This window comes from Danio aesculapii, chromosome 15, assembly GCF_903798145.1.
Source record: "Danio aesculapii chromosome 15, fDanAes4.1, whole genome shotgun sequence".
NCBI classification, from domain to species: domain Eukaryota; kingdom Metazoa; phylum Chordata; class Actinopteri; order Cypriniformes; family Danionidae; genus Danio; species Danio aesculapii.
The window spans coordinates 39,779,718-39,798,806 of NC_079449.1; the positions used below are offsets into that span (position 1 = coordinate 39,779,718).

At 37.6% G+C, this 19,089-nt stretch overlaps 1 protein-coding gene across 1 annotated transcript in view; it reads right to left on the reverse strand.

Moving 5' to 3' along the window:
* mipepa (mitochondrial intermediate peptidase a) overlaps positions 1-19,089 on the reverse strand; it is a 54,596-nt gene that overhangs the window by 8,656 nt on the left and 26,851 nt on the right. Inside the window, exon 18 of the mRNA XM_056474527.1 lies at positions 18,294-18,367. Within this exon, the coding sequence (XP_056330502.1) occupies positions 18,294-18,367 (74 nt within the window). The remainder of the gene's footprint in view (positions 1-18,293; positions 18,368-19,089) is intronic.

Genomic DNA, 19,089 nt, shown 5'->3' on the forward strand with positions numbered 1-19,089 from the left:
TAAAAATCTCAGCATCAGCTCACAAAATATTTGCCTAAAAATCAGATTAGAAAAAGAATCCTGAAAGAAGATTTGTTTTGTATTTCCACAAGATACTTTGTTCTCTCCTAAAACTATGGATTCTTTCAGAAAAGTATTGCGATCAAATAAGAGCTTTAGCCTTATCTCATAAAACATTTGTGTCTTTTTCATTTGATACATTGTGATCTCGTTGAAAACTGAAATCCCTTGAAAAAAAACAAAAAAAAAAACAAATTCTCTCTTGAAACGTTGCATCCTTTCAAAAAAAAAAAAAAAAAAAAAAAAAAACAGAAATCCTGTAATAACCTTTATCTTTTGCAAAACCTTTGCAATCCTCTGGAAAAACTCTGCATCAGCTTACAAAATATTTGCCTAAAAATCAAATTAAATATTTGAATAAAAAATCTGAAAAAAAGAAGATATTTTGTTCTCTCTTAAAACTATGGATTCTTTTAGAAAAGTATTGCGATCACATAAGAGCTTTTGCCTTATCTTATAAAACAGTTGTCTTTTTTTCTCTTGTAAAACTAATGAAATCCCCTTAAAAAAAACATTCAAAACATTGCATCCTTTCACAAAAAAGAAATCCTGCAATAAACTTTGCATTCTCTTGCAAAAACCATTGAAATCCTCTAAAAACCTCTGCATCACCTCACAAAATATTTGCCAAAAATCATAGAATCAAAAATCATCAAAAAGATCAGAAAAGATCCAAGAAAAAAAGATGTTTTGTATTCCCACAAGAAATTTAGTTCTCTCCCAAAACTATGGATTCTTTCAGAAAAGTATTGCGATCTAATACGTTTTTGGCTTATAAAACATTTGTGTTCTCTAGCAAAAGTATTGTATTTTCTGAGAAAATGTGCTTTATTTGGCAAACCAATTTGTATGCAAAAATATTGCATCACTAAAAGAGAAACCCATCTATGCTTTCTTGCATTGCCTTACCACAAGAAAAGTTGTGTTCTTTCCCAAAATGTTGCACAAAAAAATTAAATGATTGCTAAACAATTGCATTGTAGCATCGCAATTGCAACCTCCTAGAATCATTTCACTTTTTTCCAAATCATATGCATTTTCTTTCAGATCTTCTGTGTTTGCTTAAAAAAAACTGTAGCATTCCTCCAAGAAATTTCACATTTACTTGCAAATGCATTTGCGTTCTCTCGTGAAACTGTTGCGTTGGGATCTGGACTGGATTTTCAAACATAAGCTGCTAAAGCACAGCTTGTTTTCTGAACTACCTGACATGTCTTGGGCACGAAAAATAATGAGAGGAAGACAAAAGAAATCCTACAGCTTCTATAATCATCTGTCTGACTTCAGCTCTTGGCATTATGTCAGTAAATAGTCCCACCTCAAGCTATACACCCTAGTGTACTTTTCTTCTTTCTTTTCAAGCTGAATGCTACAGCGAGAGATGCTGTTCAGAAAGCTGAAGAAATATGTTCCTTTAATCGCTAGTAGATGAGATGAGGACGAGACGTCTCCACCTTCAATAGCACTTTCTATAATGACAGTGATTTCCTGAGCTCAGTCTAGAGGGGATACAGACTGCAACCCAATCCAGACTCAAGGTTTCACAAGAACAAATATACAAATGCAGACCACATCCAGTGAGAATATAGATATCAGATAAATGTGAAGGAATGAGTTAAGAAAGATTATAGTATGTGTGTCCTTTGAGTCCTGGACTGATCTGATCAAAATAATTTACAGCTATTAAACTGTCTCACTGTTTGTGTAGCAGTGCTGTCTATTAACTTAAAAAATGCTTACTAAGCTCATATAAATGCCCTGAACTCAGTTTAGCAAACAGATGATCTTTTTCAACATTTTTAAAACAAAAGTCCATCCATCCATCCATCCATCCATCCATCCATCTATCTATCTATCAAAAAAGAGAGAATTGCTTTGCAACATTTACAAATGCATACAGCAGTTATTGGGCTTACAGTGCTTGACGGTCAGTAGGTTGGTTTGTAAAAAATTATTATTTACCCTTTACTAAACCTAAAATAACTACTAAGAGTAACAAAAATACAAAATAATAAATATAATTAGCCATTTAAGATCAATAGAAAATCCCAATAAAAAAGCCTAAAGGCCCGCTTTCCAAACAACTGTTATATCTTCCCAGACACTAAAGTAGATTTTATCTTTATAATTATTGATCCGGAGAGTCTAGACAGTTATGTTGTAGAGCTTTTACTTGAAAACCTAATAGTAGTTCATGAAAGTAGGTTTGCCTAAATAACCATTTTGTCAGCCAAGTTATTTGTTAAATATCCACATTATTGAACAAAGTTGTTCAGAATAAGGAGGCCTAACGTATATGGATGTTCTGTGCATGTGAAGAAACATTGTGTACTAATACATTTACTTACATACCTGTAAAATACAATGTTGGTGGCCGGTGGCCAATTTATTTCATATTTCTCACAAACCTCTAGGTCTATGGGCCCTATTCTACTGTACACCCGGCGCAATAAGGTGCAAGTCTACTTAACTGACTGTATTGTAATTACAAGATTGATGCTGTAAAAGTAACCTTATGAAATTGAAAAAAAGTCACATTAAACTTTCACCGGAAGTTTATCATTGGCTGAAAAACACTAGCTGTGTATATACTGTAGCTCGGGTTGTCCGTATTTCCCCTATTTATATATACTCACCAGCCACTTTATTAAGAAAAATGTATTATTAGGTGCAAGCAGTACTGGGTTGGACCATCTTTGCCTTCAGAACTGCCTTAATCCTTCATGGCATAGATTCAACAAGCTACTGAAAATATTCCTCAGAGATTTTGGTCCATATTGACATGACGCATCACACAGTTGCTGCAGATTTGTTGGCTGCACATCCATGATGCGAATCTCCCGTTCCACCACATCCCAAAGGTGCTCTATGGGATTGAGTTCTGGTGACTATGGAGGCCATTTGAGTACAGTGAACTTATTGTCATGTTCAAGAAACCAGTCTGAGATGATTCATGTTGGAAGTAGCCATCAGATGATGGGTACACTGTGGTCTTTAAGGGATGGACATGGTGAGCAACAATACTCAGGTAGGCTGTGGCGTTGACACAATGATCAATTGGTACTAATGGGCCTGAAGTGTGCCAATAAAATATTCCCAACACCATTATACGACCACCAGCCTGAACCATTGATACAAGGCAGGATGGATCCATGCTTTCATGTTGTTGACTCCAAATTCTGCCCCTCCCATCCAAATGTCGCAGCAGAAATCGAGATTCATCAGACCAGACAACATTTTTCCAATCTTCTATTGTCCAATTTTAGTGAGGCTGTGTGAATTGTAGCCTCATTTTCCTGTTCTTAGCTGACAGGAGTGGCACCAGGTGTGGTCTTCTGCTGCTGTAGCCCATCTGCCTCAAGGTTTGATGTGTTGTGTGTTCAGAGATGCTCTTCTGCATACCTCGGTTGTAATGAGTGGCTATTTAAGTTACCGTTGCCTTTGTCACTTGAACCAATCTGGTTATTCTCCTCTGAACTCTGGCATCAACAAGGCATTACGCCCACAGAACTGCTGCTCATTGGACACTTTGGACAGCTAGACAGGCTTACCTAATAATGTGGCCAGTGAGAGTATTATGCAGTGTCATCATGGCTATTATTTTTAAAAATGTGTTGAAAAAAAATGTTCTCTTTGTCAAACAACACTTGGGAATTACTTTTAAAAGAATTAATATTTCAGAGGAGGGCTAATGACTTCAACTATTTACCGTAATGTTTACAATTTAAAGTATTTTTAATCAAATAAATGCCATTCTCTTATTTTTGAGAATCATTTTCAAACAAGAAAAAAAAAAAGAGAACAAGAATCTCACCAACTCTGACATGTTGACTTACACTATATTGAAAATATTAAATATCCTATATAATCATACTATTTTTACCATTAATTAATAAGATATAAATTAAACAACAAAAGTCTACACACACACACACACACACACACACGCACACACGCACACACGCACACACGCACACACGCACACATAGGCCCTCATCTTAAAATAAACCACTGATGTTTAACCTTACCATCAAAGAATAGTTCCTCTTTTTTAATGTGGGAACATGATTAAACGGTTGACAGGTTCAAACATTAACAGGCACTGATAGAATAACGTCAAGCTATTTATCAATGCAGGTGCACCATGTGTGTTTTATTCCAAATCAAAGGGACTTTCTAGTTTAAGATGTCCTGAACAGTCCAGCTGTGTGTGCTTTACTTTTGAAATGGAGGTCAACCACAAAACGAATGTCCGACATGCCTTTTCAAACATCTTCCCTTCACAGAGAGCTTCATTTATGGTTAAAGAACAAGAAGACAAGGAGGAGTAGCTGAAGACTGAGACCAGAGGGTGATGAAACTGAGGACACATCAAAGAGAAACAGGCTCATCTCTCCTCAAATAATCCATCTATAAAGCCTGTTGTTTGGCTCCTGCGCTGTGCACCACACCTCCAGCTTCTGCAGGTACAGTACGTGGGCACACAGACATGGTGGAACATGACTCAGGTATAGCTCTGGTTCGGGTTTCGTGTGAAAGGGTTATCGACAGGTCACATGAGGACTTGACACAAAAAGCTATAAAGGCTTGACTGTGCAGATGAATCCTGTGTTAATGTCTGCTTGTAATTTTAAAGGTTGCTCATGTTGTATTTATCCAATGTCGAAAAAAGTTTCTGCATGATACGCACTGGAGAATTTGCTCTGTCTCACAATACCACAAACAGTTTAATAATCTAGTTTTTCTAAAGCATTACTTACCACATCTAGGAGCCTATTCAGGTCTGACTGGTCAGATAGCATTACTCAGACCAATCAAGTTCTTCTCTGCACTTCTAAATCGTCAGATGTCTCTACTCTGGAGAAATTAGGACCTCAACAGAAGGGCCGTGCACAGGGGGGTGGCCCTGTGGCTAGAACCACTGCCCCTTTGCCCTCATTGGCTGAGGTGCCCCTCTTGGTCAACCCCCCCACCCCCCTTCACTTTGCGATCGGCAAACATCCTTCCTTACTTTGCGATCGCCGCCCGCCCCGCTCGTCACTTTACGATCGCAATTGTCCCCCACTGCCCCCAACCCCGCTCTTCACTAGAAGCTCGCAAACGTGCACCTCCCCAGCTCTTCACTTTACGATCGCAAACGTGCACCCACCCCCTCCGCCTATCCGGCCCCCACCCCCCGCTATTCACCCATTTAAAGGTCTGTGCACAGGTCTGCTGAACAGCACATGATAATTACAGACAGGTGTGTTCGACATGCATTGCAACTGAAATCTACACGAAGGCAGAGCTCCAGGTTGGTCAACCCTGCTCTACGCCAAACAATCAGCTCTACTCTGCTATTCTGATTGGTCAAATGCCTCTACTCTGCTCGTCTGCTTGGTCAGATGGCTCTGCTCTACTCTTCTCCTGTCAGATGGCTCTTCTCTTTTTTTCCAATTGGTCAAATGGCTCTACTCTACTCTTCTGATTGATCACATGGTTCTTTTGCGACCATCGATTCTACTCCGCTCCTCTGATTGGTCAGATGGCTCTACTCTGCTCCTCTGATTGATCTGATTGCTCTTTTACGACCATCGATTCTACTCTGCTCTTCTGATTGTATAAATGACTTTACACCAACCAATCGGCTTTACTCTGTCTTCTAATTGATCAAATGGATATACTCCGCTCTCCTGATTGTCAGATGGCTCTACTCCACTCCTCTGATTGGTCAAATAGCTCCTACACTGCTCTGCTTGTCTGATTAATCAGATGGCTCTTCTCCAACAAATCGATTCTACTGCACTCTTCTGATTGGTCAAATAGCTCTACTTTGCTCTTCTGATTAATAATTAACTGGGTTATTCTCACGAAGCCATTAAAACAACATGGCACTTAAGACTTTAAATATAAAACGTAATAATTTGGTAAAACAAAAAAACATTCAAATAAAGTCTGTTCTTTACAAAGCACAATGTGTCATTTTTAACATAATTTAATTATGATAATTTTACGGTACTGTATGTTTGAATGTGTGTTATGTTGTAATTTAAACAAATTGGCATGAAAATTTCAGCATAAAAACAAATGAATTGTTCTAATAGGTTATTTTACATGACAGATCATCAGAAATCATCATAACTTTCCTATTATTAGCAAAACATTTCGAGGCACCTCATTCTCCGCAACTCTTTTCTCATATACCGCAACCATTTAAGGACAGTTGCGGTAGAGAGAACGTCTGTTTCAGGAATGAGAATTTAAGTAAATTGCATAATTGATTTAAATAACTGTTTTGAATTTAATGTTAATTTTAAAATGTACTAACTGTTAATATTTTGCTTTGATTTGTTTCATTTTAGACAGTCAGCAAGTGAAAAAAGAAATTCTTTAGCAAAGGCTAGGTTGGGAAAAATTGTACATTAACCCAGAACTACTTGAGGGAAGGAAAGAGAGGGGTTAGATTTGAAGATGGCATAGCAGGTGTAATTACTAAAAATAACTCTACAGTGTTAGGAAATGTAGTCATTTAAGTTAATAATTTAGTTTTAATCTGCACACAGTGTACAAATGCACGCACGCACGCACACACACACACACACACACACACACACACACACACACACACACACACACACACACACACACACACACACACACACACAAGGGGTGACACTAAGTGTGAAAAACAAACACTGCATCATACAAAGTTAAGCCTTTTGTGTAGTCTCTTTATAGCTATATGTAGTTTTTACTGTAATCAAAATACAAAAATTAACACTTCAAAATACCTTGTCAAACAATAAATATCGAAACTTTGTCAGAAAGAAGTATTTTAGCTTGTCTAGATGTATATTCAAATCCACAATTCCGTAGTAATTCCTAAACGAAAGGAATTGACAATCAGCATTGTAGAGATAGTAATACTAGAACCTAGTGGTTACACCATGTCATTGCTTGTATTCTTTTTTAAGAGCAGATGGTGTATTGTTTTTGTTTTTAAATGGCAGTTTCTATTTTACCTGGGAATACCAAGCAATATCTGTGAACTGCAAGAAAGAGGCGTAACAAAAAAGTGGGCGTAACTTGTAGTAAGTTAGAGAGGTGTAACCGGCAGTTATTGAGATACTTACAAGGGAACATTTTCAGCAAATGTTTTCATGAGTTTTCTCCAAATTTATCCAAGTTACGCCTCTACTACAAGTTTCACCCCCTTCATGTATTGCCCCTGTCTTGCAGTCCGCAGACAGACAGTACTTGGAAATACTGCACTAAATTAATTATAATGAAAAATAAAAAGTGCAAAAATGCCATTGTTTTCAATTTGGAAACGGTTTGTTAATTACTGCAAAAATATATAAATTTTACCACATTGATAATAGATATATTATCTATAATAATATAAATATAAATATAAATTTGAAAGTTTATTTTAAATATTAAAGTTGGTACTTTACAGGTGTTTGACTCTTTTTGACCAGCTAAGACCACAAGTTTGATTCCCAAATAAGGGACACCAGAGGGTTAAAGCTGTACTAGAGACCACACCATATAGCGAGAATAATGATTCATTTCACTTTATCTAAACAAATGGAAATTTTTCTTTGAAATTACTCTGTTCTTCGGATTAATCATAACTATTCCGATCAATCGATTACACTCCACTCTTCTGATTGAAATATGGTTCTATTTTGCTGTTCTGATTGGTCAAATGGCTCTACTCTGCTCTTCTGATTAGTCAGATAGCTCTACTTTGCTCTGAATGGTCAGATGGCCCAGTCTTGTGTGATTGGTCTTTCACTTAATGCACACGAAAAAAAAAAATTGTCCTTTATCAAATCTAAATGTGGCTCTCAAAACAAAATACACTGGAAGCCATTATCTGCTATACATTTAACCCCCTGGTGTAAGTGGTGTGCATTTCAGGATATATGAATATGAGGATAGTCTGGACTGTAAAGGATTCTATGCTGTTTAATTTGTGTCCCCAGAAAAAAATAAAAATAAATAAGTAAAATTAAATTAAAATTGAGGCTGCATTTGAAGTCTTCAAAATGAGACTGCTATTGCTCATACTTTGAAAGTGCATGCAAAAAGTATTTGCTTTCACAGCACAGACATGTCTACAACACAAATCAAACCCTTCCAAGCCTCAGCTTCAATTACAGTGCTTGAAGGTCAAAAGCGACAACCAAAAAGATCACAATTTATTAAAAACGTACCCTAAGTGTCAGCAGAAAGTACAACTGAAATTATGGACCGAGAACTTATACGCACTTTGAAGCTTTGCAGATCTTTTACACTTAAAATCAGCCAGATTACACACCACTTGAGAGATAAAGTCTGAAAAAGCAGCATTTACGCGTTCTTAAAGATTTCCAGTGGTCTTGGTCTCAAGTGTACTACTGAGACTCTTGTTGAGCAATGTTTAAAGTCTTAGAAGATAATTATAGCCTCCTTTGCAGCAGATGAAGAGATTTTCTAGTTACTCCACAGCTTTGACATGTATCTGCGTTTATAACTATCTGAAACATGTCACGAGTTGAAAGCAATAAGCTCAGGATCTACCTGAAGGCTGAAATGACTTCATCATTGACTCTGTCATTAAAACAGGAGGTCTCAAAGCTACATAAAGAAAATACAAAGGAAGCTCAAAGGCTTAAATTTAATAGCGTATGCCACTTTATGAATTATATGAATTCGGTATGAATCCTCTGCTTCCACATTTTCAGAGTTTCGGACCGACAATTCTGTCTTTTATTCCAGAAACTGCAGTTGTGTGAGAAAAAAAAAAACAGATCTTCATGTTGTTTAGCATGATTTGAGTTGTTCTAATAAGCACATTGAGCTTTAAGAGAACATCTGATAGTCCATAAAAACAGTTTACCGGTAAAATGTATAAAAGTATGGCGACACAGTGGCGCAGTAGGTAGTGCTGTCACCTCACAGCAAGTAGGTCGCTGGTTCGAGCCTCGGCTGGGTCAGTTGGCGATTCTGTGTGGACTTTGCATGTTCTCCCTGCGTTCGCGTGGGTTTCCTCCGGGTGCTTCGGTTTCCCCCACAGTCCAAAGACATGTGGTACAGGTGAATTGGTAGGCTAAATTGTCCGTAGTGAATGTGTGTGAAAGAGTGTGTGTGTGGATGTTTCCCAGAGATGGGTTGCAGCTGGAAGGGCATCCGCTGCGCAAAACATGTGCTGGATAAGTTGGCGGTTCATTCCGCTGTGGTGACCCCGGATTAATAAAGGTACTAAGCTGAAAAGAAAATGAATGAATGTATAAACGTATAAAACTATTAATTTTCCCTGACCATTCTTAGCAATCAAGACCCAACAGCAATGACCTCTACTGCTAAATGTGGATACAACAAAGTCATTTGTCATGCTTCGAAGCACACATGCTGATTCTTATATGCAGTCAAATGAACACAAAGAACATTATTAAGCGTCATGGAAATTATCATTTGGCTCTGCTCTCAGAAATGATTTCTTTAATACAGAATAACAATCTACAGTCTAAGCTTAAAGGTCCTCGGAAGTGCCGTTGGTTTATGCATGACAGTTTCAACTTAAAGCTGAGTTGTACTTTTGAATCGAGTCATCAGCATGGAGCAAGGCTTGCACATAGACCTGGATTAATGCCTCGTTTTCACTGAGTGGTACAGTAAGGTGCGGTACGGTTTGGTACGGGTCACCTTTATCAGTCTTGTGTCTGCACTGCCAAATGGCACTGTAACGAATGTAGTTGATCAGACACATAATTATTTTGCTTTATTCCACAAATGATACACTATCAACCTCTCCTGCCCAGAAAAAAAAGACTGGATAGTCAGTGTATAATACGATTCCAAGGTATTTATGACACAAAGGAATGTTCAAAAATGAACACACAGACATGGTCAAACTTCTATACGCTCCTTGCTTAAGACTGATGCTTTTAACGTAAACATTTATTTGCTCTTTGTGTGTAATCAGGTGTTGTGCAACAATTCTCTTACTCATGTATTATTATGATTATGGTTTTAATACTCCCGCAATCAATGTTTAACTCTACCACAGCTAAACAAGGTCATAGATGGTTCATGTTTGATGTCCCTGCAAAGCTAATTTGGTGTACAGAACGGTTGTTTACATTTTATGTAAACTATAAAATGTAAACGGGGGAGTTAACTTCTCATTGGTCAACTTGGATCCTGAGGGTGGTTACAAGACCACACTTAAAAAGCTGGTTACTAAGGCCACATCAGAGGACAACCCCAGAGAACACCCAGAGGAGAAAGAGTTGTTCTGTTCCAGCTCAGGACAAGGTTATAATAGTTTTAATTTTTCATTAGTTTTAGTTTCTATTTCACTTTGACTTTTTGTTTTCAAATTCAGTTAGTTTTAAGTTTTTAGAGGGAGATTTACTAGTTTTTATTAGTTTCTATATTTTGAAATTATTTAGTTTTAGCTTCGTTTTTATTAGTTTTTGTTTTTTTTCTAAATAAGGATGTTTGTTAGGTGCAAGATTCAAAATCAACAGAATAAATATTGTATCACAAAAACTCAGCCATACATTTTTGAAACATCTATTCAGAGGACACATGAACACTATCATCTACCACTACCATCTACCCATCCTCAAATTCAAATACAACAGCCCACAAGGTAGCAGCCTTAAGTACAAAATGTGTGCAAATCTGCTTCTGATGTTAGATACACAGTAGTGATGGGAAGTTCAGATCTTTAATGTGGATGTTAGGACTCAACAGTATGTAGTCAGCAATAGTAATTTCAGTCAGTTCATCTCCATGATCTGAAAAATGTCTTACAGTAACGTTCTGCAACCCAACTGAAGCATGATTCACTTATTCAAATTCCACGGTACGGTTCGCTTTTTGATACCTTTTGACAGTGGAAATGGACATAAAAGTGTAACAAACAGTACCATTTCCTACCACTCAGTGGAAATGGGTCTTTATACTTCTGCATTCTGTTCATGTTGCTCTGACAAAACACTTCCAAAACACTAGCAGTCAGTGTAGTTTCTGTGTACCTCTGTACTTTGCATGTTTAAAGTTTACAGTGGAAATGCGTGCAATGATAACCTTCTGTAGAAGGAGCTCACACACATTTAAGGAAGAATGAGGAGGGAATCTGTGAACAGAATCATAAATTAAACTCAAAACAAATATATCCATCTGGATCTCTTTCACAAGACATGGCTTTTGTTAAACACTCCCACCGCCAGACTAACTGAACTACCACAGCTCTCGGCCCCGCCTCCACACTCATCACCACTACCAAGCCAACCAATCACAGCTCTTATTCTGTACTGAGTCTGACTAAATGTTTTCTGCTTTGATGTACAGTTTTCAGAGTCAACTTTTAGGTATGCAGCGACTCGCATAGATGATCTGATGTGTGCTGAGCTGTGACAATTTGTGTGACACTAGCTGCTTTTCTACTGTCAAATTGAACCGATTTCTTTTTCCAGATATATACTTTATTTAATAACAAAAAATAAATAAATAGTAAGTTAATTGTGCATTTACACTATTGCTGGCACTGCTTGAAGTAGCCACTAGAAGAGCCGGTGGCAAGCTCTGGCGAAAGCAGCAGGGCACAGCACGTTTTGGATGGTGTGGCCATCAAGATGAGTTAAAATCGGGTCAATGTTATGGTAATGAGCTATGGCACAATTAGGTGGCAATCTATCAGAAAGTCAATTGCTTGAGAGAATTCACATTCGACCACATTAGTTCCTAAACAAAATTACATCAAGGTTGATAATTGCTGTGTTGGATTTCCCAGTTTGTAATTTAGGATGCCCACAAATTTATGTGAACATGAAGACCAAGGCTATTAAACTTCTTGTATAAACAGTATGTTGAAATTAGACTAGCACTCACACATGAACACACATGCATCACTACATAAACAGCTTTTAATTGGTTTATTGTTAAAGTAAACATGTTAGATCATCAGAGTGCCAATAACACTCTTGCTAGTGAAACTGGCAGCTAAAATGGCATCATTATGCACACAGATGCTTTACCAGTCCGGCACGGTTCATTGCACTTGCCTAACAGTGTCTAGAATTCCATGCTGAGAACGGTTTGCAATCATGCTGTGTCATACCAGGCACACATGGAAATACAACAATTCAGATACTTGCAACCATTTGATTGGCCATAAGATCAGAGCTGATATAATGTCATAGAAGAAACATAGAAGAAATCAGTTTTGAATGCTTATATCTTGTAAATGTGAATTTTGTTGGGGTGGTCCACTACGATATTATACTTTAAACTCCAACTGAAGAAGCTGTGGATTGTGAGCCACAACCTGTAAGTATTTTTATTTGTTAAAATTTATCTAATACAGGCATAGTGTCTAGCATTAATGGTATGTTGTAGCAAGGACATAAACAGGGATGTGAACAATAGGAAATGCTGTTTGACACCATTAACAATTTAGCTACAAATCCATATTTATCCATCAAACCGCTGTAAAGACCCACAATGTTCACCAGTGCAGCAGTATCTATGCGGCCGCTTTCCGTGCGCTCTACATCTCAAATTACAAACTCGCAAAAGATACGTGAACGTTTCATACTAATACATGCTTATTCTGAATATTTGTGAAAGACACTTGCCAGATGTTATTTTAGAGAGCAGGCATGAGGTTCAGCTGTGTCCTCTTCACTATCTGTCTGAATCAGGCTAACTGATACGGCTAACAGCTACTCTGACTGACATTATTTACACAACGGCAAAGTGTGTGTTATTAGAGGTGTGACGCTTTTCCTGGTGACGTAGAGCTGATCTGCAAATCACAGCACATTATGTTAGCTGACCAATCAGAGCCTCATGAGCCTCTCTATAATCAAAGTAAAATATATATAAAAATAATTAGATTTTTTACAAATGAAGCATGAGCACACATTCTATAATAGCATTTTATAAACACAACCAAACCTTAGGGGTTGCACACTTAGTTCAATTGCCTGGACCGTATCCAAGTTCAAATGTCCCCCCTGGCCACCTCGGTTGGTTGGTGTTCACACTGTCTTTTTTCCCTCTGAAAACCGGTACGCTTGCGTCATCGAGCTGCTGTTGTGTTTACGACTCTTGCTAGGTGACGGCCATGAAAGCAAATCGCCAAAATGGAAAGACGTCCGCACATTGCGGTTGTTCTGCTTTTGCTGAATCGTTTGGTTTTGGACATACAGAAAGCGAGTCATTTTCATCTGCTGCAAAACTTTTATACCTTTTTCAGGCGGACTCCGGTATGGTTCACAGAGTTCAGAAGACAGCGTTCACACTAGCTAAACATACCAAACTGAAGTCAAATGAAGTCAGGAATGGACCAAAAGTGCTAGTGTGAAAGCATGCTAAAAATATACTCTCGACCACCCCTTTAAAAACATTGGTTTACAGGTAACCCTAAGAGCTTATGGGAGTTTAGAGGTAAACTGTATTATTTTACTGCTCAAGGCAGTGTCAATTCTGATGGTCGGAAGATCAAATGTAAACACGCACACACACATCAAAAGTGAGTTTATGTGAAAATCGTTCAGATGTAGTGAAATATGACACAATTTTGGGCTCTGGAGATTTTCGAAGAAATCACATGAAAACTGGCACCAAAAACAGATGAAAACATTGCTTTCAGTCCCTCTCTCTCATATCTCATAACAGCTATTTATATGGCCTACAGCAGCTGTTCCCAACAGGGGGTCCCAGCCCACAAGGGGGCCTCAGCGAGCTTTGTAGGGTGGTCGCGTCATATTTAAAAAAATTCCTTAGCAGTGGACAATTAGGAGAATGATCATGTTGCCTTAATTCATTTTATCCCCTAGCTCAGTGGTCCTCAACCACTGGTCTGTGGATCAATTGGTATTGGGCCACACAAGAAATGATGAGTAAGAAACAGACCTCTTTGGAAAGTTTCTTTGTTAAGGGGAAAAGGCCCAGTGAAGGACCCACAAACTGCCAAGGTATGGATTCGCAACCCATTTGTCAACAAATCAGGTGAATCCACCATGACTGTGGAAGAAGATCAACTGATGAAGATCGCAAATGACGGCAGCCTTTTAGGGGCTGTTTGCATATTGCGTGTTTCTAGAGTAGAGTTTGCACAAATCTGTTTTTTTGCAGTGGAGGTGCGTGGCTTGCATGCACAAGTGGCGTGATGCGTTCGCGCCAATGAATCCTGAGAGATCACCGCAAGTTATGTGACAAGAATTGACCAATCAGCTTTGTAATTTTCTCCATAAATAAAACTTGTATCAGAGTGACAGCAATGTTTTGTCAGCTTGTCATCCTCTGAGAAAACAGTTGATGGTCACCTAGCAACCTACAAAACATCCCCCGGTCCACGGTAAAATTGTCAAACGTTGACTGCTTCGCAGTGATAAAAAGGTTGAGGACCACTGCCCTAGCTGACCAAAAATGGACAAATTTGTAATCCGTCCTCCACATAAAAGATGCTTGATTCGCCTTGCAGCAATTCTCACATAACAAATAACACGCAAGTATTAAATTGTAATAGCCTCTATTATTTTTTTCCCTTTTACACCTGTGTGAATACTGATATTCTAGTTATTGAATTTTAAATAGGGCCAATTTAAAGGCCAAAGGCATATGTTTTTCAGTGACAAATGGCCTACTGATGTTTTGCTTTTATATTTTACATTAGGCTATTATTTGTGCATAAACATATCTAGATATAGTAATAAACATACCGTTTGTTTCAAAACTACATTTTTTGTCATCATTACTGCAAACTTATTTGAGTGATAATATGATTAAAATGTGGAGGAGGCCTTACAATATTTTCAAGGGGGAAAGGGGGTCTCAGGCAAAAAAGGTCGGGAACCACTGGCCTACAGAATAAATGCTTGCAACACAAAACATACAGGTCTGTTTTTCAGCAATGGTCAAAAAGTATTCCTGGTCGCCCGTTTAGAGCAGTAGATTGACAGGTCAGCTTGTTCAATGGCATGAACCCAACAAAATCAAGCCAACAACTCTCCAACATTTCTGACATGTTAAAAAACTGATTTGGAGCTCAATGGAAACACGGCTCAGGCTGTAAGTTGCATCCACATGATATGAGCATCAACAATTTCCATGTGACTTCTCCTGATGAGAAAGAAAATAAATTGTTGCAAGATCATATGACTGTAAAAAAAAAAAACACAAACTATTTGCACCATGTCTTTAAACAACTCATACTGCCATTTCTATAGTGGTTGATGAAATCTGCCCTTCTTTGTGAGTGTTTATGAGTGCACTGTTTACTCTGCAGTAAATGCCAGAAGCCTCATGAAAGGAACCTGACCCTCCTGTGATCCTGCATCTGAAACTCATGCATGTCTCCATCTGTGTGCAGCAGCGCTGACACATTTCCAGCCCAGGTGCTCGAGTGGCCTTTTGTTCTTTCAGTCTGTCCTTCGCCACTAAAATAGAGGTCCCTGGGAAAGCCGAATACCATGAAAGACGCCTCTGTGCGGCCCGTGGCTGGAGAACACAGGGCTTCAGTCAGCGCGGCTGTCAGTCCGTTCTGCCGTCTAATCCAGACTGGACTTTTCAGCACCAGAGGCCTGGGATCCAGCCAGAACTGAGCCAGGAGCCCGGCAGATAAAAACGGCCCAGGCTACAGGCTCTCTCTAGGGTGGCTCTTGTTCCACTATGATCCGGTACAGAGGGGGCGAGGGCGCACCAAGCAGGACCTCTCTAAACCACACAGTTGGTCATGAAAATACAGCTAAGGAATCAGAAACTAAGTACATAACCGCACTGATGTTGAAATTTAATATTGTTGATGGTAATGGATGATGTTTGGTAACAAGTGTGACGAATGTTTTACAAGTAGATTATAATTCTAATTTATTTGCTATCATCAGTAAATGAAATGGTACCTATGGTAATATAATTTTAAATAACAACTGACAGACAAAAAAACAGTACTTAATAAATGAATAAATAAATAAATAAATAAATAAATAAATAAATATGTATATGTCACATATATTTGACCAATGAGAGGAACTGTTCGACCTCCGGTGTGTTTTTTTTCTTTTTAAAATATTTTCTTAATGATGTTTAACAGAGCAAGGAATTTTTCACAGTATTTCTCATAATATTTTTTTTATTCTGGAGAAGGAAGAAATTTAAGGTCAATTTTATTGGGCCCCTTAAGCAGTATTTTTTTCTGATTGTCTACAGAATAAACCATCGCAATACAATGACTTGCCTAATTACCCTAACTTGCCTAAATAACCTAGTTAAGCCTTAAAAGTCACTTTAAGCTGAGTACTAGTATCTTGAAAAATATCTAGTAAAATATTATGTACTGTCATCATAGCAAAGATAAAAAAATTCAGTGTGTGGAAATTTGTTATTACAACTATGTTTAGAAATGTGTTGGAAAAAAATTCATTTCCGTTAACAGAAATTGGGGGAAAATATACAAGGGGGCTAATAAATCAGGAGGGCTAATAATTCCGACTGCAACTGTATACATATACAACAGTTCAGTCTGGTTCTCAAATCTGATTGGCTGTTAGCTGTGCAATATTCTTCAATAACAGCACTCTTACAGCCTCTTCACTCTTGTGTATTACTCTGCCTACATAGAGTGACAGCAGATCAATAAACTGACTACAGTTTGACAAATATTGCTGCTGTTGGACAACATAATGTACTTTTGAGGCTTTTTAGGCAAAAAATATAGTTATTTAGATTGCAACTATGCAGTTTATTTATAAAGATAGTGCCTATTTTAAATATTCAGAATTTTAAAGATCGGCGGCCATCAGCATGTCATACTGAGCAGAGCAAAAACGGTTGCGCCACAAGATGGCAACAGAGACAGCATAATAAACCCTTAGAGGAGAAAATACTCCATTACTCTTTGCAATGTTTCAAATTACAGCTGATCAAATCATTATAAAACAGGTAAGGAGCATTCTAAGTTGAATCTTTGCATGTTGTAGTGCTGTATTTATACCATATACCCATATGTATTTATACCCGGTTGTGCTTGCTTTGCATTGGCTTTTTCTGGTTTATTGTGATCTCCTGAGAAATACTGGGAAATCTCTGTAGACTGATGGCATGTCATGCCGTTCAGCTTTATAACCTTAAAATGTGAGCCAAATCACCAGTTTTGTCATCACTTCAGACATTATGCTAGAAAATCATTCAAATACTTTGTTTTAAAGTGATTTGTTTTTAAACAACGGTTTCAGCTGTTTTGACTGTCAGCTGCAGATGTGAATGAATGGCGAAAGTAGTTCCTCATATGAAAGAGTTTTTGAGACTGTGTTTGATCTTTTTTATATACAGGATTATGCCATCGAACTGTTGTATAAACTCAATATCACACTCGTAGCAGTGCAATATACGTAGCTGTGTATCGTCACTGGTCATATATAGGTCATATATATGCTGGTCATACATTTAAACATATATTGTTTTAAGAATTCAATTCATTTTGATTCCTTTTGGAGAATTAAGTATGTCAGTGTGGACTGTAGAGATGTCCACATCCAATCATGTGATCGGAAATCGGGCCCGATCACGCACAGACATCTGAACCATCTGATGATGGTTAATAAAAAAGATAAAATAAAAAAGCAAGATGTCCTAGATAACATTATATTTGTAGAGAAGCCACACTCTGACTTTCAATCTTACATCGGTCACCTTTCTTTTCAACTTATTTTATATACTTTAAGAAATCCATAAATTCTTCAAAGATACTGACCTGTTTAACTGGAAGTTGTAAGAGGCTGAACTGATCATTCAAATATTACCATGCTAACACTAGTGGATACTAGAGATCCTTCTATTATGTTGAAACATTAGATACATCTAGCTGGGACCTTTATTGTTTTTTTGTTTTGTTTTTTTCATGACAACACACCCTCATGAAAAATTCAGTACAACACCAGGTGAAACATCAGGGTCACATTTTATTTTGATGGTTCGTTTGTTAAATTTAAGTTACATTGCAATTAATTCTCATTAGATTATAAGTAGACTGTTAGGTTGGGGTTAGGGTTAGTGTAAGTTGACATGTACTTGCAAACGTTCTTATAGTCGGTTAAATGTCTGTTGAATGTCTGTATCAACGGATATTAAACAGACAGTCTAATACGCAAATGGACCATCAAAACAAAGTGTTACCAACATCAAATGTCATGTTAATTATTTAAGGGACAAAATATATGGGAGTGACTGAAGCACAACAGTTTTTTTTTTACCTTCCACCATCAGCATGGGCTCCTTCCCTCCCCCATGAGCCAGCATCTCTCGCCGGTAGCGCTCTCCGGTTTCCCTGCACACAGATGATTACTTTACACTACCAGCATCACTTACACAAACCAAACCCATAACCCTCATGCTGCCTCTATAACTGCCTGACATGCCCAGACAAAAGGAAGTGCTAAAGAACAAAACCACAGCAGATTATTTAAGATACCTTGGTGTTTTAAAGACCCCATAAAATGTTGTGGTTTTCAGTCTGTGCTTATTAACTTTGAAAGAGCTATTTCACCCAAAAATGAAAACTCTGTTATTAATTATTATGCACCCTCATGTAGTTCCAATAGACCCTTTTTCATATTTCCTGGTATCTCAGGAGAGGACTTGTACATAGCTGGGTAAACTTACAGGAGACAAATATTTTTTTTTGCATTCCTGTTTGCTCAAATAATAAAAGAAAAACTACACAATAGTGTTTTCATGATCTTCAAAAAAATGAAATATATAAATAGTGTGAGACTATAACGGAAGCTAGAATTGAGAACAATGTCAAATGTACTGTGACACCTACAGATGTTGCATTACAAACACCTTGCATTAGCAGTAGCTTTTCATAATTAGATGCAACGATATTATAATACAAAGTATATAGTTTTAAAAATGTACATACATTTAAAAATTATTTAAGGATTTAAGATACTGATGACCATTAAAGCTGATGACCTTTACTAGCTATCCACCTATTTTTATGCACATTTTGGAAATGCACATTAAAAAAACAACAAAAAAAAAAAA